At 52.5% G+C, this 24,487-nt stretch overlaps 1 protein-coding gene across 4 annotated transcripts in view; it reads right to left on the bottom strand.

Moving 5' to 3' along the window:
• Positions 1 to 24,487, bottom strand: part of NCAN (neurocan) — a 97,724-nt gene that overhangs the window by 49,549 nt on the left and 23,688 nt on the right. For 2 of the 4 annotated variants that reach the window (XM_038773013.1, XM_038773015.1), the window contains exons 2-8: positions 21,825 to 22,781; positions 19,967 to 20,183; positions 16,215 to 16,616; positions 14,062 to 14,236; positions 13,622 to 13,749; positions 11,878 to 12,171; positions 10,396 to 11,406 (exon numbers count right to left, since the gene is read on the bottom strand). In XM_038773013.1, coding sequence (XP_038628941.1) covers positions 10,396 to 11,406; positions 11,878 to 12,171; positions 13,622 to 13,749; positions 14,062 to 14,236; positions 16,215 to 16,616; positions 19,967 to 20,042 — 2,086 coding nt within the window. In that variant the 5' untranslated portion in view covers positions 20,043 to 20,183; positions 21,825 to 22,781. The remainder of the gene's footprint in view (positions 1 to 10,395; positions 11,407 to 11,877; positions 12,172 to 13,621; positions 13,750 to 14,061; positions 14,237 to 16,214; positions 16,617 to 19,966; positions 20,184 to 21,824; positions 22,782 to 24,487) is intronic. The other 2 variants (XM_038773014.1, XM_038773016.1) reach the window with 2 other exon arrangements.

Raw genomic sequence — 24,487 nt, 5'->3', positions numbered from 1 at the left:
TAGCGCTTAGAACTGTGCTTGGCATGTAGTAAGTGCTTAACAGATACCATAGTTATTATTATAATTACCCAAGCACTTAGTACAGTGCTCTACATACAGTAAGCGGCTCAATAAATATGATTGAATGAATTATTAATAAATGCATTAATTGATTGAAAGGTAGGAGAGAGAACTGGAACAATTCATTCATGCCTCCATTGGTGTTGCAATATCTTCCAAACGTCCATCGTAGATGAGCCACGTGACAACCCTAACTCTATCCTCTATAACCCTAACTATCCCATCTTAGATGGCTTGTCCATGAATTTATCCAAAACGTCCTTGAACCACAGTTTTTTTTCGCTGAATAACTTCCTGTGGTAACTGCTTCCATACCACTCTATCTGCTATGTGAAGAACTGTCTCCTTTTGATTTGAACCTTCCATATTCAAGCTTCAGTGGGTGCCCCCTTTTCCCAGTGCTCTGGATTGGGGGAACAATTCCGTGTTGGCCCTACCCACAACCTTCATGATTTTGTAAACCGTGTCCCCTCTCGGCCTGCATCTTTCCAAACAGAGTCTTGTCTTTTCAGGCTATTCTCCTAAAGACCTTCCTCCAATCCCCCAATCTTCTTTCAATCAATCAATCAGTAGTATTTATTGAGTGCTTACTGTGTGCAGAACACTTTATGAAGCAATTGGAAGAGTTCAATATAATCGAGTTGGAAGACACGTTCCCTGCCCACAATGAGCTTACAGTCACGGGTGCCCTTCCCTATCGCTAGTCTCCGCAGACTAAATTGCAGCAACCAGAGCTGCCCACGGTATTCCCGTGACTTTATATATTGTTTTCTCTGTCTTTTATTTTGCTTTCCAGTCCCTTCCTGGTGGTGTTCAACATTTGGTTGGTCTTTTTGGCTATCATCAGCCATTAAACAGATGATTTAAAAGAGCAATCAACAATGACTCGGAGATCTTTCCTGAGTCATGACTGTTAGTTCGGGGACCATCGTCATGTGCTTGTACTTGGGATTATTTTTCTGCACCCACATTACCTCAGTCTTGCTCAAGAAGCTTCCCTCCTACTTTCCTACCCACTACTCAGCCCTGAGACCGTCCTGCAGTTTATGACTCTCCATATGGCAGGTCAACCCCCAGAAGAGCTTGGCGTCATCTGTCAAGTTGGAGAGTTTATCGGGTACAATGCCCGCTGCCAGATCATTTCTGAAGATGTTAAAGAAAACTGGCTGTGGCACTGATCCCCACTATTTTTACTTCTCCATCCAGGCAAATGGTCATTTATCCCTACCCTCTCTTTTCTCTCTTTTAGTCAGTGTTCTCTCCTTGGCAAAACAATTCCTTCAATCTCATGATTACTCCATGTTTTTCAGCAGTCTTTGGTATGGAATCTTGACAGAGACCTTTTCAGAATCTGGTTCCCTTCTCTTGCTTCAAAAACTCCAAATGATCGATAAGACTTGATTTCCCCCTACAGAAATCACTTCTCCTCCAGGAGGGTTTCCTGATTAATCGCTCATCTCCCCCCACTATTTCTGCCACCTAAGCACTAAAGCTACCACAATCTTTATACTCTGTTGCTTCCCCGCTACCTGTAATTAATTTCAGTCTGTGTTCCTCATTAGATTGTAACTAATAATAATAATAATAATAATAATAATAATAATAATAATTGTGGCATTTGCTAAGCACTTACTATGTGCCAGGCACTGTACTAAATGCTGGGGTGGATACAAGATAATCGGGTTGGACACAGTCCCTGTCCCATGTGGGGCTCACAATCTCAATCTCCATTTTACAGATGAGGTAAGTGAGGCACAGAGAAGTGAAATGACTTGCCCAAGGTCATGTGGCAGACAAGTGGCGGAGCTGGAATTAGAACCCAGGTCCTTCTGAGTCCCAGGCCTGTGCTTTATCCACTATGCCATGCTACTTCTGAAAACCCTTTGAGGGCAAGAACCAGGTCTATTCAGTTGAAATCCCCCAAGTTCTTAGTATAGTGCTCTCCCCAAACCAGGTGCTCAGGAAATACTATTGATTGACAGATTGATATTGGCCCCTCCCCAACAGATTGCGTTTCTCTGCTCACTGCTCCTAAACTTATTTATAGGTTCTATATGTGTGCCATATACAGAAGTGAGCCTCACCAGTTTGTAATTACCAGGATCACTTCAAATCCCTTATAAATGGGAGTTATATTAGCAATTCACCCGTTCTCTGATAGAGTGGCCTGATCAATCCATCAGTGGTATTTACTGAGCACTTACTGTGTGGAGGACATTGTACTAAGCGCTTGGGAGGGCACAACAGAGTTAGTAGACACATTCTCTGCCCACAGTGAGCTTACAGTCTAGTGGAAAGAGCACATGATTGGGAGTCAAGAGACCTGAGTTCTAATCCCAGCTCCACTGCCTGTCAGTTGTTTGAACTTGGGCAAGTCATTTAACTTCTCTGTGCTTCAATTTCCTCATCTGTATAAGAGGGATTAAACACCTGAACTCCTTTCCCTTGGACTGTGAATCCAGCGTGGGACAGGGCCTGTGATGGCTCTGATCACTCTGTATCTACAGCCTTTGGAACATAAGCGCTTAATGAATATTATTATCATTATTATTACTACTATTAGAGTGCTATCTGTAATGATAGGTTACTGACTCTTGCCAAGAGTTCCTTCAGAACTTCCGGGTGGATGCCATCTAGTCCAGTGCTTTGTTTCCACCTAATTTCTCAATATCATTGGCTAACACAATTTGACTCCGTTCTTCTGACCTGTCAGGTAAACAAACAATTTGGGGGTGCGAATCTCTCTAACTTCTTCCTTAGTAATGACCAAACTGAAGAATTGAGTCCCCTGCTATCTCCTTTTCATCCCTGAGGGCAGTTTTTACCCCACCGTGGTCATGGGGCCCCACTCATTCACTAACCTGCTTCCTACTTTTGATATACTTTAAACATCTCTTATTTTTAGCTTTGGCATTTCATGCAAGATGCTCTTCCAACTCTTTTTTGGCCCACCAAATTTTCTGTTGCACCCGAACTGCCACTTTTTATGGGCTTTCCATTCTTACTTGGGTGAGCTTTCTGCTTTTTAAAGAATGACTTTTTCATCTGGTGACCCCTTTTCCTCTGCCAGTTAGCCATGCAGGGTCTTTGTTTGGCCTTCTGGTTCTCTGTGTTTTTTCTAATACATTTTTTATCTCTTTTATATTTGTTTAGCACTTACTATGTGCCAGGTACTGTACTAAGCACTGGGGTAGATACAAGCTAATCAGGTAGGACATACTCCATGCCCCACATGGAGCTCACAGTCTTAATCCCCATTTTACAGATGAGGTAACTGAGGCACAGAAAAGTTAAGTGAATTGCCCAAGGTCACACAGCAGGCAAGTGGCAGAGTCAGAATTAGGATCCAGATCCTCCTAACTCCCAGACCCATGCTCTGTCCACTAGGCCATACTGCTTCTCCATTTGAATCTGCGGCTCTCTGCTGAATGATGTCATTGTTTCTAGCTCTTCCACTCATAAGGTTCAGCCACCCCGTTCTAGTAGATCACTTAGATTTCTTTTTATCCCTTCCCGCTTCTAAAGTTCACATTTTCTTTCCACTTTCTAAATTAAATGTTCTCATATTCATTTTTTGAAGCCTCCCTTCCCAGGAGAAATGCTAAATGTTACTAAGTTGAAGCCATTTTATCAATAGGTTTAAAGCAGGTAAATTCATGGTTAAGCAGTGCATAACAGGTTACTAGAGGGAAAACTCAAGATGTTGGATGGTCCAGGCATGCAGCTGACATCCGGTTCCTCCAAGCATCTTGCAGCCATGGAGACAGAACCCTGGGTCGGATGGATCACTGATCCAGACCAGGATGTTCTTTTGACTAGTGAGAGAAAAATCAAGGGATAAACAGACAGACAAAAGAAAGTGAAATAGAAAGGAAGGGAGACAAAGAGGCAGAAAAAATGGGACCGTGAAAGGATGCTTGCACCAGGGAAATAAACGCAGAGACAGAGGATTTTAAATGTACAAGAGTATTCTTTTCCTTTTTTAGCACCATCCTCCAATGGAATTAGGTGGCTGCGAAGTTGGTGGGGGGAGGGGGAAGGGGTCCATCGGAAAGCATGCAGGAGGCTTGCACAGTGCTAGCCCTGAGTTGGGAGGTCAGGGTGTTGATTTTTGAGAGACTGACCTTTGTCGAAGTTGGGGACAAGTAGGGCCCCAGATTTAGTCCCACAATCCTCTGCATCCAAGGGGCCTAAGAGAACAAGAAGGCCTGGCTCATGGGCTTTAAGGAATCCCAGCCAATCCCAGCACTGAAGGGTTGCCATGGAGACTGTCTTCTCCTGGCAAGGGAACTGTGTAAGGGGAAGAGATGAAGAAAGCAGGGAGGGAGTCTAGTGAGGAGGGACAGGTCCTGAAGGTGCCCTTGATTTCTGAAAGGCTCCAGCAGAGGAAAGCAGTCCTTGGCCCCCGAGGGGCCAGGAGATCAGGACACTTGGGGTTCTTTCCAGTCTAGCTAGAATCTGGGCTTTACTAATAATAATGATGGCATTTCCCAATCCTCTCTGCCTTCTGACTGGGTGGCCACTATCTCCGACCCTGGAAGAGAAAGCCCCGTCTCCACCTCTGGGACCCCATGGCCTCCCACCTACCTGGCTTCCCTCTGACTCCCAGCCAGACCACTCCCCAAGTCCAAGCTTCACTGCCTTGTGTGGGGTGTAAGGTGGGGTTGGGGAGAAAGCCCCCTGCTCCCTGCCCTCATCAGCATTCGGCCAGTATGCCCAGGAGATAGGTGCTTCCAGGTCTGGGCTGGAGGCTGTGGGAGTCAGGCAAATGTGGTCGGAGAGAGAGAGTATCATGCGGACATCAATTTCCAACTCCACTAGAGTGCCCCTCCTCTTCACAGGCCACCTGCTCCCAACAGCTGCTTTCCAGATTGGAGTCTCTCCTCAGCTTTCTGCCTAGGCTCTCCTAGCCCCTCTGCCATCTCCATCTCCCCCCTCCTCCTCCAGGCCTTCCCCCTCCCTTTTGGCACCCCTCCATGTTCTCCCTTCTTCATCTTATTCTCTCTTTGCACCTTGAACACTCCCTGCCCCTCTCTATAATAACAGCTTCCATTCAGACTAATGGCAGGATCAGCCTGCAGGGGAAGAAGGGGGAAAGGACTTTGGCAGAAATCCAGGTATGCAATTCCAGAGCCAATTGTCTTAACAGCAATACAGCTGGAGTTTCCACAGGACCCCACTTCCATTTCCGGTATTGTTCCAAGGCTCACCTAAACCTGGTCACCCATACGAACTAGTGTTCTTCTGGGATAAAGGGGAAGTGGAGGCCGGGGGGTGGTGTACAGCCCTGGTCCCTCTGAATCTCCTCAACTGCCCTATTCCTTTGCCTTAAAGTCCATTAAATACCTTCCTGGACTGCTGACTCTAAGACAAAAGACCCCAGAATGAGTAACCAAGGGGTTGGGTGGAGAATTTTAAGCAGCGAGGCAGACGGCTCTCTCTGTGAGCTGGTTGGAATGACACCTTCTGAGGCAGAGGGATGGAGTATATGACCTCTCAAGGCCCATCCCAGACCTTGAGTTCACTGATTCTGTGACAGCAGCTTCTTCCATTAGCTCCCTAAAAGACCACTGCCCTGGAAAAAAAAAAACCCAACCCACTGAAAATTCCTTTGTCTCTTTCCGTTCAATCAAAAGTAACAAAATTGACTCCCTGGCCTGGTTTCCATGGTGACAGAACCTAACCTCCCATTTACTCCCTGCCTGCTCTTGGGGTCAGTTCGCAGGTTGGGCTGGATAGGGAAGAAAGGGGAAAGAGCAAAAGGGATGGGGGAAAAGAAGTGGGAGGGAGGGGGCCAAGTCCCAACAGCCCGAGAGCCTCTGGCTCCAGCTGAGGGATGGGCTGAGGGATGGGAGAGACATTGCCAGAGCCCAGGGCTGGGAGTGCTGACAGCTCCCTCTTTCCTTGAGTGCTCGGCTGACGGGCTGTGCCCATAAAACTTAACGATTTGTTAAGATCTGCAATTCCAGCTTTAACAAGCTGCCGGGTAAAACGTTTATTTTTAGTTGAAAAGGTAAAACATCAGCTGGGCCCACTTTGCTGCCTTCCTTCTGCCTGTTTTTTCCCCTCAATTTCCTTCCCCTCATGCCAGCCTTGGGCATGGCCAGGGAGACAGCATGGATGCACCCTGCCTGGTATGAGCACCCCAAGAGCAGCAGCACCCCCTGACAGGGGGAAGAACCCTTGTGGCACGGTCATTCCTGGCCTAGGGATCCCTAAAACGAGGTGGCCCTTGTGGCATCAATGCCCTCTCAGGAACAGATACCCCTGCTCCCATTTCTTGGCACAGACTCTGATCCTGCTGGACACTGGAGAAATCAAATGGAGGCATTTTGGGATTGGAAATTGGGAGCTGCTGACTCTGCCAGGGATCTCAATTCTCCCCAATGCCGAGGGGAGCTCCCAGTGGTCCTCCTGGCCCATGGAGAGAGGGAAGAAGGGAGGGCACTGGGGAGGGAGAAGTGACTTTGCCTGCTGCCAGCCATTCACTTAAGTCAGCAGGAGGTGATTTGTTGTTGAAGGGGAAGCATTAATTAGCCGGTGGTAGCCTGCTCGGGCGACCTCAAGCCCTAATGAGGCTGTGGTTGAGGGTGATGGGAGGTGGCGGAGAGCGGGAGAGGAGCAGGAAGAGGGCAGGGAGAAACAGCAGGGGGAGGCTTGTGTTTCTAAACCAAATGAGCGTTGAGCTGCTGGATGCTGGGCCCACACCAACTGTTCCAGCATCTTCCAACCTGAGGCTCCGTGTAGGGGAATCACCATGTCCAGGCTTCAGCCACCAGGGATCGGAGCTGGCAGCCAGAATTTGGGTTTCCCACACCTGAGCCCAAACTAAATCCTCTGCTCAGGACCCGACCCTCCCCGTCTGACCCTGACCCAATGATTCCTTGCAGGTGGCTCCAGACTGCTAAATCCCAGACACTGCTGGGCACAAAAAGGAGAGGCATCCAACAGTGGGTGCCCCACCACTGCCCCCAGGATGGCATAAGAACTATCACTGACATTATTTTTCCAGCCTTATTGACTCCCATGCCCATTGCCTTTGCCAGATGTTTCAGACATTTAACTCCCTCCTCAAACTCCTGTCTTCCTGTCCCCATCCCACTACATCTCTTGCCCCTAATGACCTGGCCATGCACTTCATTGATAAAATTGAAACTACCTGGCGTGATCTCCCTAAAATTTCTCCTGCTCCTCTCCAGTCCTTTCCTCCTCCTGCCCCTTCTTCAACTCTCATCGTTCCCAGCAGTATGTCAAGAGGAGATCTACCACCTCTTGTCAAAAATCTACCCCTGCCACCTGTGCCTTGGACTCCAACCCTTCACACCTTCGCATCAAACACTTTCTCTCTCCCTTCTTTCTTCCCCAAATGCCATCTTCAACCGTTCGCTTTCCAGTGGCTTCTTCCCCACTGCTTTCAAACATGCTCATGTCTCCCCTAACCTAAAAAAACCCCTCCTTTGCCCCGCAGCTCCCTCCAGTTATTGCCCCATCTCCTCCTACCATTCCTCTCCAAACTTCTTGAGTGAGTTGTCTACACCACTGCCTCCACTTCCTTTCCTCCAATTCTCTCCTTGACCCCTTCCAAACTGGCTTCTGCCCCCTTCACGCCACGGAAACTGCCCTCTCTAAGGTGACAAATGGCCTCCTTTGTGCCAAATCAATGACCTCCACTTCATCTTAATCGTCCTTGAACTCTCAGTTGCCTTTGACACCGTGGACCACCCCCTTCTCTTGGAAACATTATTTAACCTTGACTTCGCTGACACCGTCCTCTCCTGGTTCTCCTCCTATCCTTCTGGCTGCTCCTTCTCAGTCTCTTTAGCAGGTTCCTCCTCTGACTCCCACCCTCTAACTGTGGGGGTACCTCAAGGTTCAGGTTTGGATCCCTTTCTATACTTCATCTACACCCACTCCTTCGGAAAACTCATTCAATCCCATGGCTTCAACTACTATCTCTTTGTGGATGATTCCCAAATCTACCTCTCCAGTCCTGACCTGTCTCCTTCTCTGCAGTCTTGCATATCTTCCTGCCTTCGGGACATCTCTACTTGGATGTCCCGCCGATGCCTCAAACCTAACATGTCCAAAACAGAACTCCTCACCTTTCTACCCAAACCTTGTCCTCCCGAGTCTTTTCCATCACTGTAGACAACACCACTATCCTCTTTCTCCCAAGCCTATAACCTTGGCTTTATCCTCGACAACTATCTACATGTTTTGTTTTGTTGTCTATCTCCTCCTTCTAGACTGTGAGCCTGTTGTTGGGTGGGGACCGTCTCTATATGTTGCCGACTTGTACTTCCCAAGCGCTTAGTACAGTGCTCTGCACACAGTAAGCACTCAATAAATGCAATTGAATGAATGAATGACTCATCTCCCTCATTCAGCCCACATATTAATTCTGTCACTAAATCCTGTCAGTTCTATCTTCATAATATCCCTAAAATCCATCCTTTCTTCTCCATCCAAACTGCTACTATGCTGGTCCAAGCACTTACCTTATCCCACCTTGACTACTGCATCAGCCCCCTTGTTGACCTTTCTGACTCCTGTCTCTCCCTCCAGTCCATTCTTCACTCTGCTACCCGCATCATTTTTCTTAAAAAACATTCAGTCCACATCTCCCCACTCCTCAAGAACCTCTAATAGTTGCCCATCCACCTCCACATCAAACAGAAACTCCTTACCATTGGTTTTAAAGCACTCAATCAGCTTGAGCCCTCTTACCTTACCTCCCTGATTTCCTAATACAGCACATCGAATACAATTCACTCCACTAACTGTCACCTGCTCACTGTACCTTGATCTCATCTGTCTTGCCTCCAACCTCTTGTCCATGTTCTCCTTCTGGAATGGAACTCCCCCTCATGCCTTCATGTACCGGAGACCATCACTATTCCCTCCTTTAAATTCTTATTAAAATCACATCTCCTCCAAGAGGCCTTCCCTGATGAAGCCCTCATTTTCCCTACCCCCTCTCCCTTCTGCATTGTCCGTGCACTTGGATCTGTACCCTTTAAGCACTTGATAGTCACTTTTCCCTTAGCTCCACAGCACATATATAATTTCTTTTAATGTCTATCTCCCCCTCCAAACTGTAAGCTCCTTATGGGCAGGGAATGCATCTACCAACTCTGTTGTACTACATTCTCTCAAATGCTTAGTACAATGCTCTGCACACAGTAAGCCTTCAACAAATAACATTGATTGATTGACCCTTCACTTTCCAATAAGCCACTCAGCAGTGAGTGTACAAACCAGACCAAATAAGTGCCCCCCCGCAACTTTGAGATCTCATGTCAGGGGAAAACTGAAATTGAACCCTCACATATAAATTGTGGGAATTGAGAGTACTGTACTCTTCCCAAGCATTTAGTACAGTGCTCCACATACAGTAAGCACTCCAGCAAAATTACAGCTGAATTGATTGATTAAATGTGGAAGGTTTGACTTCAGAGAACCAAAGAGTAAGTCTAGGCTAAATGCCAGCTGGAAGAATTGCGAACTCTGAGGGCAGAGCCCAGAGCTCCCCAACTCTGCACTTGGAGGGCCAGAGAAATGGCCATTTTCCTAGCTGCCCGTAAATGGCTCTAAATAGTCCCTGTTTGAGTAAGGTTATAGAGATCATAGACCTGCAGGACATTCCTTTTTTTATGGTATTGGTTAAGTGCTTACTATGTGCCAGCCACTGTACTGAGTGCTGGGGTTGATACAAACTAATCAGGTTGGACACAGTCCCTGTCTGGGGCTCACAGTCTTAAAATCCATTCTACAGATGAGATAACTGAGGCACAGAGAAGTGAAATGACTTGCTCAAGTTCACTCAGCAGACAAGTGGTGGAGCTGGGTTTAGAACCCAGGTCCTTCTGACTTCAAGGCCTGTGCTCTATCCACTAGGCCATGCTTCTTCCCTAATAATAATAATAATGATGGCATTTGTTAAGCGCTTGCTATGTGCAAAGCACCGTTCTAAGCACTGGGGAGGATACAAGGTGATCAGGCTGTCCCACGTGGGGCTCACAGTCTTAATCCCCATTTTACAGACAAGGTAACTGAGGCACAGAGAAGCTAAGTGACTTGCCCAAGGTCACACAGCTGACAATTGGAGAAGCCGGGATTTGAACCCATGACTTCTGACTCCCAAGCCCGTGCTCTTTTCACTGAGCCACGCTGCTTCTCCTAGTAGTAGTACTACTACCAACTAAGTAGCTATCAGAAAGGAAGCTAAATTAGGAGTTGTCCCTCCACCCTCATCAGTCCCAGCTGATACCAGGGCCCCTGAACGGGGCCATGGAGGGGTCGGGGGGTGTTCAGTAACCAGGCTGGGTGACTCACCAGAATTGAGTCGGTCCACCTCATTGGACAGGGAGGAGGTCTCGGGAATGCTGAGGGGTCCAGGGGCCAGAGCAGAGGGGTTCTCCAAGTGGTTTCCAGATGCTTTTGTTTCCAGGGGTGCTGCAGTGCTGCCTCTCCCGCTGCCCCACTTCCTTTTAGGGGCCACCTTTGTCTTCTGGAAGTACCGTCCGTTGAGCCCTTTGTAGTGGCCTCGCCTGGTGGTCTCGGGGCTCCTTGGGGCAGCTTTGGTGATCCCTGGCTTGCTGGGGTCAACTGTTTCTGTGCCCAACCCCCCAGTGACTCCCAGGACTCCCCCTGGCAGGGATGTTGGGAAACCCTCAGGGCTTGGGCTACCCAGACCTCCAGGGCTGTTGCTCAGGGTTGACTCCGTGGCCCCCGGCCCAGCCACTTCCGTGATAGCGGCAGGGACCCAGAGCTGGGTGGGCCCCAGACCCTTAGGGACAGACGTGCCCCCTTCTGAGATGGTAGTGGAGCTGGGGCCCTGAAGTTCCTGGGATGTGGCTTTTGGAGGTGGATGCGGAGTGCTTTCTCTCCACCTGGGGATCTGGTCCACCATATTCTGCCACTGATCTTCCTCCAGTTCAGGATCCGACTCCAAGGATGTTATCCCAGCTGTCTCGGCCCTATCTGCAAGAGATGCTGGGGTCCCATTCCCTGCACCCGTCCCCGACCTGGCCTGGTGACGGTCCACCCGGGACGTCTCCGAGGGGGCGGTGGTCGTCAGCTGCAGCTGCTCATCCACGGGATGAGGTGGGGCCAAGAGGCGGGGCTTCAGGGCCGGGTGTTCCCGTCCCGTCCCGTCTCGGGAGTCACCGGAGACCAGGAGATCGTCTCCGTCGGGGCCGGGGAGCCCTCCAGGGGATGGGGTGGGGCCGTGTTCCTGTAGAATGTTCTCCAGGCTCAGGATGGGCAACTCCTCTGGCTGGGATCCAGCCCCCGGGGCCCATGTGGGATGCTCCGGGAGCTGAGTAGGGGGAGCCAAGTAGTGGGCTGCAGGAAAGAGGCAGGACTGGTGTCAGGAGCGGCGGGCCAGACCAGCTCCCAAAGACACCAGGGACTTAGGGCGGAGGGAGGGAGGAAACCCTGAATACTTTCAGTCCAGACTGGCCAGCTAAGGGGTAGGGAAGATTTCAGGGTTTGGGGTCACCTCCCATGGAGCCACCTGGCTGGCCAATGGACCCACTGATTGATGAAAGGATAATTTCAGCTTATTACCCATGCCTCCTGTGCCCAGTAATGGGGAATTATTAGAACCGATCGGCACCGTGCAGTCACCCTGCGGGCTGTGGGAGTCGCTGATGAGGCCCCAGTCGAGGTAAGATTAGCATGGGCCATTAAACAGGAGCCACCAGTGTCCCCTAATCCCTGGACTTGGAAAAAGAGGTGGAAGAGTCTCTAAGCCAAAGGCCCTGGAAGAAAAGCACGAGGGGGCAGGAGATGCCAAACCCTACCACCCCTTACCTCTGTAGCAGTAAGCATCAAACTTCAAGGAGGGCTCCGGGAAGCCTGTTCGGTTAGGGAACTGGTACAGGGTCCTCACTCCGGGTTCCTCCCCACCACATTTCTTCCGTGGAGTCTGGATGGGGTAGCGGACGCTGCCATCAGCCAGCCAGCCTGGGTCGCACTGATCCAACCCCTCCTGCCAGGCTAGGTAGAGTTGGCCAACAGTTGCCAGTGTGGCCCCATGGCTCTGGCAGTGAGCCCGGGCCCCAGAGAGGGTCAGCCGGTGGGGGTGGGACACGTAGAACACTTCGCCTGCAAGGAGGGAGGAGACAAGGCCCTGATGAGAGTTGCTCTATCCCCAAAACCCCCAAAGAGGACAGGGGCATCGAAGAAGTGTTTGGGATACATATAATTTTTTTGTGGCATTTGTTAAGCACTTACTATGTGCCAGGCACTGTTCTAAGCACTGGGGGGGATACCAACTTATCAGGATGGACATTGTCCCCATCCCACATGGGGTTCACAGTCTTAATCCCAGCGCTTAGAACAGTGCTTTGCACATAGTAAGCACTTAATAAATGCCATCATTATTATTATTTTACATATGAGGTAACAGAGGCCCAGAGAAGTGAAGTGACTTGCCGAAGGTCACACAGCTGACAGGTGGCAGAGCTGGAATTAGAACCCAGGTCCTCTGACTCCAAGGCCCATACTCTTTTCACTAGGCCATTCTGCTTCTTTTTTTATGATATTTGTTAAGCATTTACTGTGTGTCAAATACTATTCTAAGGACTGGGATTCCTTACAAGTTAATTAGGTCGGACATGGTTCCTGTCCCACATGGGGCTCACAGTCCAAGTAGGAGAGAGAACCGATATTTAATCCCCATTTTACAGTTGAGGAAACTGAGGAACAGAGAATTTAAGTGACTTGCCCAAGGTCACACAGCAAGCAATTGGCAAAGCACATCCTCTGTTTCTAATAATAACCCCTTAAATTTGTAGAGTGCTTTGATTTTTCCAAAACACCTTCACATCACTTAGTTCATTTTTTTCTCGCAACATCCCTGTAAAGTGGACATTATAATTCCCATTCTACAAATGAGGAAAATTAGGCCCAGAGAGTTTCAATGATTTGCTTGTGTCCCCACAGCAGGCCAGGGACTAGAAATCAGCTCTCCTGATAGGTCACCTGATACCCAGGAATAGGCTTTTGCCCCAGACTTTGAATGCATACTTCCCCCCTTCTGGCCTGGAGCTCCCTCCCCCTTCACATCTGACAGATCACTCCTCTCCCCACCTTGAAAAGCCCTCCTCAAATCACACCTCCTCCAAGAGGCCTTCCCCGACTAAGCACTCATCTTCCCTACTCCCTCTCCCTTCTGTGTCGCCCTGGCACTTGAATCTTTACCCTTTAAGCACTTGATATTCACCCCCACCCTCAGCCCCATAGCTCTTTTGTTCATAGCCATAATTTATTTTAATGCCTGTCTCCCCCTCTAGACTGTAAGGTCCTTGAGGGCTGGCAAAATATCTACCAACTCTGTTGTATTGTCCTCTCCCAAGCTCATAGTAACAGGGCTCTGCACAAAGTAAATGCTCAATAAATACCATTGATTGATTGATTAGTAAAAGAGCCACAGACTGGCCTGATTCTTAGGAACCCACCCTAGAGGGACAGTGGGAAGAGAGTCACCAAGGGTGGGACAGTGGGGGACTTTAGGGCGTGGCTGGACAGCACAGATCCAGAACACAGGACTTGCCTTTCAGTTCCCGAGCAAAGCAATAAACATCATAGCGCTCCTGGGGGTCCCGCAGACCATAACTCCGGACCCCGGGTAGGCTGTTGCGGTCTCCATAGCAACCAGGCCTGGACAGAGTGATGGGGTACCTGTGGGAGGAAGAGGCAAAAGAAATGGGGAAGTGTTGCCCAGTGAGGACCCAGGCTTCCTCCCTTTCCCCTGACATCAAGGACGATGGGCAGGGAAACAAGGGTAGATGCAGACAGAGCTTTATGGCAGCCACCAGGTGCTATACCCCTCCCTGGAGAAGCCATGGTGGGCTGGGGCAGAGTCAAGGCAGAGTTGAAGGAGCCTTAGCCCAAGAAGTCACACCCCTGCCTCTAAGCCTCCCAGGCCCAGGGGCTGATCCTCCCCAGAGCCCTAAACCCCTAGATGCGACCTGAAGTCCCACACCAGCTCACCTGACAGTGTGATCGGAGAGCCAGCCTGCATCACAGTTGTCGTACCCGTCCTCAAAGGCAGCCTGCAGGTGATGGGGGGTGGCGATGACGGCCGAGCTGCGACGGCAGGCATCCTGGGCCGCAGGGAAGCTCAGGGTGTAGCGGTTGCTGGCAGCTCGGTAGTGAAAGACCACACCTGGCGAGGGGCGAGGGGAGGGTGGTGCAGAGGGGTGGACGTCATGGGAGGGAAGATGGGCCAGGGAAGCTGGAAGAATGATGCTGGGGCAAGGGGAGGAGCCCAAAACTTCCCAACCCTGGATGGCCCTTCCCTGGGGCTCACTGTTCCCACCCAAGCTCCATATTGGCATCCTGCCCCTGTAGACCAGTGTGAGAAGCACACAGCGACACACTCAGCAAATACCTCCTCTGCTTACACCCCTCTCCCCCAGTCCAGGGCTTCGTTTCCCCAACTAACCAATCAGAGGAAGGGCTGGAGGAAATGGAGGAGGGGGGCAGTCAAGTTGACCCAAATCCATCAGTTTGACTCTGTCTGAAGGCAGTCCTCAGATCTAGTCCCTCCCTGGAAGCTCCCCCCAGCCCCCCGCTCCCCACCACCATCCAAAATCCCAAACTCATATTGCTGGAGCCCTGGAGAAGCCAAAATGGTGGGGAGAGTGAGTCTGGAAAATGGGGAGAGAGGGAAGGGGCGGGACCGAGGGCCCATTTCCCGCCAGCAGTCCCCAGTCAAGCTTCAAGAGATGGATCAGAGAGCCAGGCAGAGGGAAGGTGATGGTGGGAGGTGTGGCATGGTGAGGTTTTTCAAATGTTCCTCTGAAAACCTCAGAGACTGTTTCAGTGTTGAACAGTCCAGGTCTTTGGGCAAAAAGTGAAATGGCAAAAAAAAAAAAATCCCCAGCAGCATCATGCTAAATAAAAGATCAAAGTCAGAGATGGGCAGAGCAGGGCCCGTGAAGGATGGGGAGGACAGTGAAGGGCAGCCGCAGCCTAGCCCCAGCCACCTGGAACCCTAGTAGAGATGGCAGTGATCTCTCCTGGAGCCTCAAGGCTCCCTGACATTTCTACCCACTCTGTGGAGGCCTGAAACCTGACTCATTCATGTCCTCCCCACTATTGTTCTGGGCTTTGGTGACGGAGAGAGCAGTTGGAGTGAATTTCCCCCCAAATAAATCATGTCACTCCCTACGTAAAAGCACATATCAGTCTTTTGGAGCAACCCTAAAATCACACACATTTGTGTGGGGGGTTAGGTGTGGGGGTGGGTGCACACCTGGCCTTTGGGAGCAGGCCTCCGTTAGCACACCATAGTGTGTCATGCTACCCTTACTCTAACAACTAAGGAATAAAGCTGCCTGAGGATCCCTCATCTTCCCCCCATCCAGCCCCAGTGTACTCCCCTCTCCCTCCCAGCTCTCCCCTGTGCCCCTGAGCCATCTCGCAGGCCTGCCAATCGCAGGAGAAGGGAGACGTTGGCAAGGAAACCGACTTGGGCTGCTGACTTTCAGAGGATTATTATAAATAATGAGAGGAAAAGAGGGATTTTAACAGCTGCTCAGCACATCCAGAGAGCACCAATCCCTCCCCCTCCAAGGCTCCAGCCCCTCTCTGGGCAGCTCAAATAAAGGGTGCGGGGGACAGTTGGTGGGCACAGCTTCCGCTTCCCCCTCCCGCCTCCCAGATGAGGGCTTCTTCCTGTGATGTGGGCACCCACGGTGGGCGGAAGGGCTGGAGGAGCCGGGGGCAAAAGAGGCAACACCTCCAGCCAACCAGAGCCCAGACCAGAGAGAGTGACTGATGGAGGGGCAGATAGCAAGACAGGAGAGACAAAGCTGGGTAAAAAGATGAGATGGAGAGACAGAACCGGAAAAAATAATCCAACCCATACATTCACCCCTTCCCACTCTCTGAGGGTCCTGGTCCCCGCTTTCCTCCCACCCACTAAGAAGCCTGGAAACTATCAACTTGCCCACTCAGTTCAGGCAAGTCATGCTTTAAGCCAGGTGAGTGGTCTGAAATCTGACTTAGTGGCTGTCCCTGGGAGTGGAGGGTGGCGGATGGGGGTGGGGAGGGTGGGGGGGGGAGGGAGTCAAACATTTGGGAGGACTGGTCAATGTCTTCTGTCTATTTTAACTTTAACCCTTTCCCTCTGGACTGACCGGTCACTTCCAAGGGCAGCAGGTCTTGCTCATCGTCAATGCCAGCCACCACCTCGCAACGGTAGAGCCCCGTGTCGCTTGCCCGCAGGGGCCCCAGCACCAGGGTGGCGTTGGTGTGGTTCTGGGGATAGCCAGGCAGGCTCACCCGGCCCTGGTAGCCCCGCACCACCTTCACCACCTTCTCCTTGGCCACCAGGATGGGCACCTCGACCTTCTGCCCTGATGCTGAGCGCACTTTGGTCCACTTGACCCTGGGTGGGTCGTGGGGGGTGTTGGGGCCCAGCGAGGTGGGGGAGCGGAGGAGGAAGAGGCAGGGCAGAGCAACCATCTCGGCCAGCCCGGCCCGCAGTGGCTGATGCTGCACCTTGTTGATGTGGATTACCTTCCCGGCGTCCTGGGAGCCTGAAAAGCAAAGGGGAGAAGGCGGATGAGCGGAGACAGCGCGGCCACCAAGGGGCGCCTTCTGGGGCCAGACCCAAAGATCCCTCTCCAGTCAGGGCTAAAGTAGGGCCGAAGGAGTGACTCTCCCATGAAAGGGTGAATTTGGATGCCCAGGGACAAGCCGAATGGATTTATCCCCGAGGCCACATATGCTCCTGATTGGCTGTCTGAATGTTCTCAGGATGGGCCTGTCTCTCTGCTGGTGGGCCAGAGGGTGGAGTTCATCCGGGTTCCTCCCCAACCTGGTCTGCTCTGGTCAGGTACCCAGTTGGGATTAACCAAACTCCAGGTTTGGATGGAAACATACCCTCACAACTGCATAACTCTCCTTGCACGCTCTCCTCCTCCTCCGCCAAAGGATGCCCGGCCGGAACTCAGAAAGACCCTGAGAATTCTAGGGACTCACACCTCTCCAGAGCCAACCGGATAGGTACAGGTCTGGCAAATAGCCACCACCTGCCCACTAGCCAAGGTGAATCATGATTGAGGGTGGGGTGAATGGGCAAGAATGTGGGGACTGAGATTGGGAAATCCTTGGTCCTCATTTTCAAGGCTGCTTTATCTTGACCCAGAGGGTTATTTAGGCATTCCCACCCAACTCAAATTGGCCATGTAGACAAGGATCCAATGAGTCAGAGCCCAGAAGTGAATGAGTGACCTGTTGAGACCATGGTATAAATAAGCATTCCCCTCCTTGGCCCTCCCTGAGTCCTCAGGCCCTTTGTTCAGCTGGACATCACAGAAGACTGCACAAGTCCATGAGGGCACGGGCAGGTTGGGCCTGGGCCCCCTGGGGACCACAGAGCTCCTGAAGTCTGAAAAGTACCTAGCTTGGGGGAAGGTGCTCCAACTGTTTGGCTCATTATCCCAATTTCTCTTTTCCCTGCCAGGGAGCCTCTGCAGAGCTCAGTCTGAAGGCCACCCCTCCTCCTCAAAATCCCTCTCCCTAATGAATAACCCGGAATCCTAGGCCAAAGAGGAGGCACCCGGGGTGGCAACTCTCTGTGCCCCCGAGGCTGCTGGGATATGGGCTGGGATGGGGCTTAGAGTTGGGTGAGAAGGTGACTAATGGGGCAGAAAGTGGCACACACCAACTCTGCTCTTCCTGGCACCTGCTTCCCCTTTCCCCCAACCCACACCCAGCTGTGGACCCGACCCAGATGTCTTGCAAGAAGAGAAGGAAGTGCTTAGGGGTGAAACTGGTCCAGAGGGTGAAGGGAGAGCTCTCTGTGGGGCTTGAGGGCCCTTCATTCTTCTCTCGGTTTGACCTTAAGCAGGTACTGGGATTGTGATGGAGGAGAAGACTGTTGAGTGTTCCCCTTGATCTCCCTGAAATGGGAACCCTCCTATCGTCCCTGCTCCAGAGCCACCAAGTCCTCAAGGCTCATTTCCCACTCCCTAGGGAGCTCTATGTTCCATAGACTTCGGGTCACCCCAGCATCTGGTTTCCTGTAGGACCATGTAGCCCAAAACCCCGATCCTCTCCCAGTTTCAGACTTCCTTATCTCAACCAAGCCGACCACCTCACATACACAGAGGTGGGAGAGATAGCAGGTGTCAAGGGTGGAGGCAGGATTGGAACCCGAGCAGATCCAGAAATAGTCCCGTGGTCTTTGGAGGCCTGTGGGGACTCGGAGCTGGCCCCCAGAGTGCCCCTCATGGTGGGAGAATGAGCAGAAATCTGATCCTGCTCCCTAAATCCCTCCCATTTGGGCAGGGCCCCCACCCCTGCACAGCTGTAGCTGAAATCGTCTCCTTTCCCTCCACATCCTCCTACCCTCTCCCTCCCTTCCCGCCATGGCATGGCAACAGCAGCCAGACCCATGACCAGCAGGACAGCAGTGCCTTGACTCTCACAGGATGGACAGCTGAGCACCCCTTCTGAATAGAGAAGTAGCAAGAGGTGAGAGGAGAGGAGACGGCTGCCCAGCTGAGAGGGTGATAAGTGTGGCCACGACCATAGGCGACCACTCACGAGGTACTAGGTATCCTGGCACCCCGACCCTACGGCCAGGTAGTGGGGAGCACACTTGAGGCATTCCCACTACATCAGCAGTCCTCCATGTCGCTGATGAACAGCAAGGAAAAGGAAATGTGGTGTGAGAGGGAGGGGAAGAGAGCAAGGAAAGGAGGGTTTCACTACAGGTATGGAAAAAACACAGCACAGCCCTTGTCTATCCTGTCCCAGAGTGCTAGATTGGAAGCCCCTTGAGGGCAGGGATCATGTCTACTAATCTACTGTCCTTTCCCCAGTGCTTAATACAGTGCTCTGCACAGAGTAAATACCACTGATTGCTGCCTCTATGACCCCTGAGCCTCTGAGGCCCAGAGCCCAGTTGGTGTCACCCCCAGGTATCACCAGCCTTCCTGAGTCCACTCTCTGGGGCACATAGACATACAGTTGAATCCTGGATGCAGGGTCCAGGACAGACACATTTGTTATTTTTAATTACACAAACTTCAGGGAGGAAAAAAATCAGGCGATGGAGGGACTTTCGAGTGTTTTCTCAGTTCCTCTCTCGCTGACTCTGCGTGATAATAAATCACCCGGCGCTCTCCCTGGGAATGTGTTTTTCTGCTCAGATTGCTCTTCCTCCATCACGCGGCCGTGCCAGAGGGTTATTGATGGGCTCCTGAGCCTCAAAGGGGCCGCCACCCGGCTTTTTAATCGTGGGGTTGCTCTCACCACCAGGTATCTTGCTTGCCCTGATCCATGGGGTTCAGGGCCTTATCCATTGCCTGGCTGGCCCAAGGGGCCCACACATCCTAGAGCCCGGGGGGAGAGGGCAGCAGGGTGGGGGGAAGGGGCAGGTAGAGCAAACTGGGACAACAGTTTCTTCACCTGCCACCCTCTGGTGTTTGCCTACCCAAATGGGAAGTGGGGGTGGCAAGCAGATAGGAGTATTGTGGGGAAGAGGCCAGGATGGGGCAAAGCTGAGCTATGAGAAGGGCTGGTTTAGTCACAAGGAAGGCCATGGCATCTCCATCTTGGGAGATCTTTAGGAAAGGAAGAGTCACCCATCCAACCTGAAGGTGGAGGAGGCACACAGGAGAAGCTGGTGATTTGGGCAAGTGGGATGGAGGGGAGGGTGGGGGGCGGGGAGGGCAGGGACAGGGAGGGGGATTGGCCTGTGGGCCCTGCCCCCTCCCTGCTTCCCTCAGGGAGGTGGGCAGCAGCAGGACTCAGTCCCATCCATCAACGATCTGACATCGAGGGAGTGGACTTCAACTACTGCAGAAGGGATTTAGGTTAGACCTGAGAAAGGTCTGGATCCTGACCATTGGGGTTGGGAGACCCTGGAGGGTATTACCCAGGGCAGCCGTGGGGTCTCTTCTCTGGAGGCAGGGGGATGGATCAGATGACGGCTGGAAGATTGCACGATCCATGTCTCTCCTCCACTGTGCCAGCTAGCCCTCTTCCCTGGTCTCCCTCTTGCCAGTGCCCTCTGGCATCTCTGGGCCCAAGGCAGCACTTCCCCAGTCTCCGGAAACCAGAAAATCCCAATGGCTTTGGGGGAAGCATCACCGCTGCGGAAATCACAGTCAAAAAATACAAACTAGAAAATCGGGGTCAGATGCGGCTCCAGCAATGCTTCTAATTATGCAAAACCCTAAACGGCTCTGATCCCCACCCCTCCCAAAATGACCCGCAAGCAGCTGACTCACTTGTTCAAGGCAATTGCCTGAGTGGCTTATCCCTCCACGGAGAGGTGAATTCACAGAATGAGGAAGAGGGATCAAAGAATTAGAGGGGAGTAGGGGTGGGGGGTGGGAGTGAGGGTTAGGGGGTGCAGGGGTGGGGGTGGGGGACCAGGATGAACAGTTCACATGGTCTGAAATCCTGGAGCCCTGCCTGGCACAGACGGGGTCAGGCCAGGTCACGGCCAAGAGGCTGGAGCGTGCACGTCACTCTTGTGGCACCTCAGCCTCCCTCGCTAGGAATGGAAAACCAGCCTTAGGGGAAAGGCTAAATAATTTTGTGGTGTATATCTTGGAGAAGAGAAAACTTGCAGGTGTGGGGGTGGGAGGGGACTTTACAAGGAGGAGTCCATTGACCAGTTATTCTCCTTTGAACAATTAACAAGGGGAGGCTGGTGTGTGTGTGTGTGTGTGTGTGTGTGTGTGTGTGTGTGTGTGTGTGTGTGTGTGTGTGTGTGTAAGAGAGAGAGAGAGAGAGAGAGCTCTTTGGGTTAGACTGAAAGAAGAACCTTCAGTCTATTTAGGGGATTAGACCCTGGAGCACATTTCCCAGGGAGACTGCCAACTCTCCATCGCTGGGGAGTTTGAAACACAAATCAGACAGCCTTCTGTCCTGGAGGGTTTAGGCTCTCATCTGCCCAGGGGCAGGGGGCTGGACCTAATGACCTATTGGAGTCCCTTCCAGCCCTGGGATTCTCCGATTACGTACCTTCTGGATAATGGGAGAATCAGCTCAACAGGGAACGTGATTTGGCGTAAAGACCAGGCTGGGGTGTGAGGCCTGAAGGGCTGGGGCCGGGGTCTGCAGGTTCCCATTCCGCCCTGGCTTGTAGGACGGTCTTGGTGAAGGGCCCCTCCGGAACTCCCAGACATGTTCCTCACCTCACCCCCGGAAGGCAAGAGCAGGGAGGGGGTGTGCTTCTTCCCATTTTGCAGGTGGGAAAACTGAGGCCCAAAAAGGTTAAGTGACTTGCTCGAGGACAAACACATGCTCAGTTGCAAAGCCAGAGGCAAGCCTCCCTCCCCACTCCAGTCTGGTGCTCCTTCCACAGGTCCGCTCCATCACCTGGGCCAAGTGACTCACACCTATAGGCCAGCTGCAATGAGCCTCCTTTTCCACAGGTCTTCCTAATGGTTTTTACCTTGACCGAGCCTCTGCCCTGAACGTTACTGTGGCTTTTACCTTGCCCGAGTCCCTGTCTTGGATGTACTATCCCGGGAAAAGCTGCAGGAGACAGGGGCTCAGGGAAGCCACTCCTGGCCCCTCATCCACCCTCATCCTCTGAAAGTCCTGGGCCCAGCTAGCACTCCCGCCCGTGGCACATGCTCTGTGTTCCCACACTATCAATCTCCCATAATTACCCTCTTTGTGTGCTGCCTCTCACCAACACACACATGCGCACCAGACTGGGCTCTGCTCTCTTAACAACTTTCATCCAGGAGGCCACGGGTAATAAATAAATGTCTCACCATTCTCTCCTCATTATAGCTGCTCCCGGCCTGGGCCTGGAGCCGGATTGTCCACTTTTCAAGGCTATTAAGGCTCGGTCCCCGTCATTACATCACCCTGCCCGTTATCCCAGGAGAGAGGCTGCTCACTTCTCACAGTGCAGGCTGCTGGGTGCCGGGAGTGGAGAGGGGAGCATGTTTTATTTATATTCCTTTCCATGCGGTAGTGACTTTCCAGGCCCAAGGACTTGTCAAGAGCTTGATAGATGTGTCGCCCGGTTTAAAGAGGGTTTGGAGGTGGCGTGTGGTCCCCCTCAGATGTGCCACAGGATCAACCCCCCCACACACACACACACAGCCGGTGCCCCCAGGACCAGAGGATCGTGCCCTAGGGAGACGGGAATGACATGTCAATAAACGGTCGGCTGGCTGTTTCCCTCCCAGAGGTCCCGGCTTTGGTCTGGTTCAGCCCAGAAACTCTCCATTTGGAGTCACGAGGGGTCTGGTGTGAGAACTTTACTGGGAGGTTGGGGGAAGGGGGACAGGGGTCCCATGGGTAGCAGACCCCAGGGGTCTGGGTGGATCGGGCCCATCTGATGACACGAGCCAGGTCAGAACCCATCAGGGACCTGAGTCTCTTTTCAGTGGGCCCCCAGAGCTGTCCCTGCCTCCTCTTGGTCTCTTCAGCCCCCATCTGGGGCTCTGCTTGATGGACCCTCCGGGGAGCTCCAGGTTCCACCCATCCTGTTTCCGGGCGGGCAGGCCCAGCGCCGCTGCTGTCCAAGGGCCTTGGGGAACGAGCGTGGAGTGTGAGCTGGTGGTCAGGTTGGAGGGCCGTGGTGACGAGAACACTCTATCCAGAGTCTCCAGTTCCTGAAGACCAGGGGCCAGCCGTCTGGGCCCCAGCCCCATGCCGGTGAGCTCTTCTGAGTGCTTCTCTTCGGGCCAGGTTCTGGTAAATCTCCATCGGGGCGACCTCTTTCCCAAAGAAACAGCTGGATCCAGATACTGCATGGGGGTGGGGAGGGGGGAGCGGGAAGGGGCCCCGCAGAGCAACCCCACAATAACCAGGCCTACTGCACTGTCCCCCTGGCTGGGATCAACCCTACAGTAACAAACCCCAGCCCCGTGGAGGTGTTATGGAAACTAACCCAGGTGAGTCTGAAGGAGGAGGAGAGAAACAAGTAGAAAGGAGACTGTGTGGTGGCTGCACCCAGGGAGAGGGAGAATCTCTATAGATGTTAACTAACTTCTTCTCCCATTTTCCCCTTGGCAGTTTGGGGATTGAGTGGGCAGGGGTTGGAAGGGTGTGGAGAGCTGGTTTTGTTCTCAGCTTTGCTAGGAGGCCCAGAGAGGGGGCAGGGATTGCCTGAGGTCACACGGTAGAGGAGGGGTTGAGACAGGAGTGGGACCCAGGAATCCTGGCTCCCAGGGCACCCTATGCCCAAGCAATCCAGGTCTCCTGGGTGTTTGGCAGGGGAGGGGGAGAAAATCCAACTCCAGGAGTCAAATGAGGCTAACCTGGACGGGTATGGAAGAGCAGGAAATAGGGTCTCTTCTCCCCCCCCACCCCCTCCTTCACCCTCCAGGCCCCAGATAGGTACCAAGCTAAGAAGGCAATGTCCTGGCTGGAGGCACAGAGGACAACTCCCCAGGGCTATGCCTAGCCACAAAGACAGGGACTTGTCCTCCATCTGGCCACCAGCCAGCCATCAGTCAGTCAGAGGATGCCCAAGACAGCCAAAAGGAAAAGCCTCCAGATTCCCAGGGTGAGCAATGATGTCCTTAGGGTCAGGAGCCCTCAGTGCAGCTGGGGTGGGTAGCCTGGGACAAGATGGAGGGGGTTCCCCTGGCTAGCAAAGGATAGAGGGCAACTCCGCTTCCAGTCCAGCTCTCTGGCCCCAGCTACTCCTATCCAAATGTCTCTGCCCACTGCTCCTCCCTCCCTGAGGGCTTTGGTCCCATTGGTCCTCAGCCAGTTTATCCAGGGAGAGGGCAAATCTGATGCTAAGATGGGGTGAGAATGTGATGTCCAGGGAACTGGATATTGAGGTTTAATACTTGGAGGGAAAGGGACCTAATGCCCAGCCAGTGGGTCTAGGACAGGGGCCAGAGGCAGCCCAGGTGAGAGGCAGGCCTGGGGGAGGGAATGCCCCCAGAATTAGTCTCTGGTGCCAGTCTGAGGGCACATAGGAAGGCCTGGCCATGCCAGTCACAGGGAAGGCTGCTGGCAGCCTCATGTTCAGCTCACATTGGCACACGTCTGGACTAACGAGCTGGCTGACAGATGCCACCAGCCATGCACCTTCTGCAGACAGATGGGAAAAGCCGGGATTGCCCCCAGATGGAGAGGAATAGATTCAGCCACGTGACGTGCACGCAGCCTGGCTCTGGTGGGGGTGGAGAGGTGAGGAGGGACAGTGGAGGAACAGGCACAGGACAAGGGCCAGAACCCTAGGGCCTCTGGAGCTCAGAAATCAAGGTACTTGTCACTGAGGTGCCTGAGATTGAGGAACAATCCTGCCCGCTCTTCCCATTGGAATGCAGCCAAGTTCAAGGTGCCCCTGGGCTGGGGATGCCTGGGCTGCTTGAGTCTCCATCCAGCACCTGCTCTTGGAGCTCTGATTGAAAACCACCCAACCAGTGTCCAGAGATAGGGGCCTATGGGACGGGGTGGGTGGGGG

The sequence above is a fragment of the Tachyglossus aculeatus genome, chromosome X1 (assembly GCF_015852505.1).
Source record: "Tachyglossus aculeatus isolate mTacAcu1 chromosome X1, mTacAcu1.pri, whole genome shotgun sequence".
Lineage (NCBI taxonomy): Eukaryota > Metazoa > Chordata > Mammalia > Monotremata > Tachyglossidae > Tachyglossus > Tachyglossus aculeatus.
Note: the sequence above shows the minus strand (reverse complement) of the source record. Positions and strands in the feature narration are given on the sequence as shown.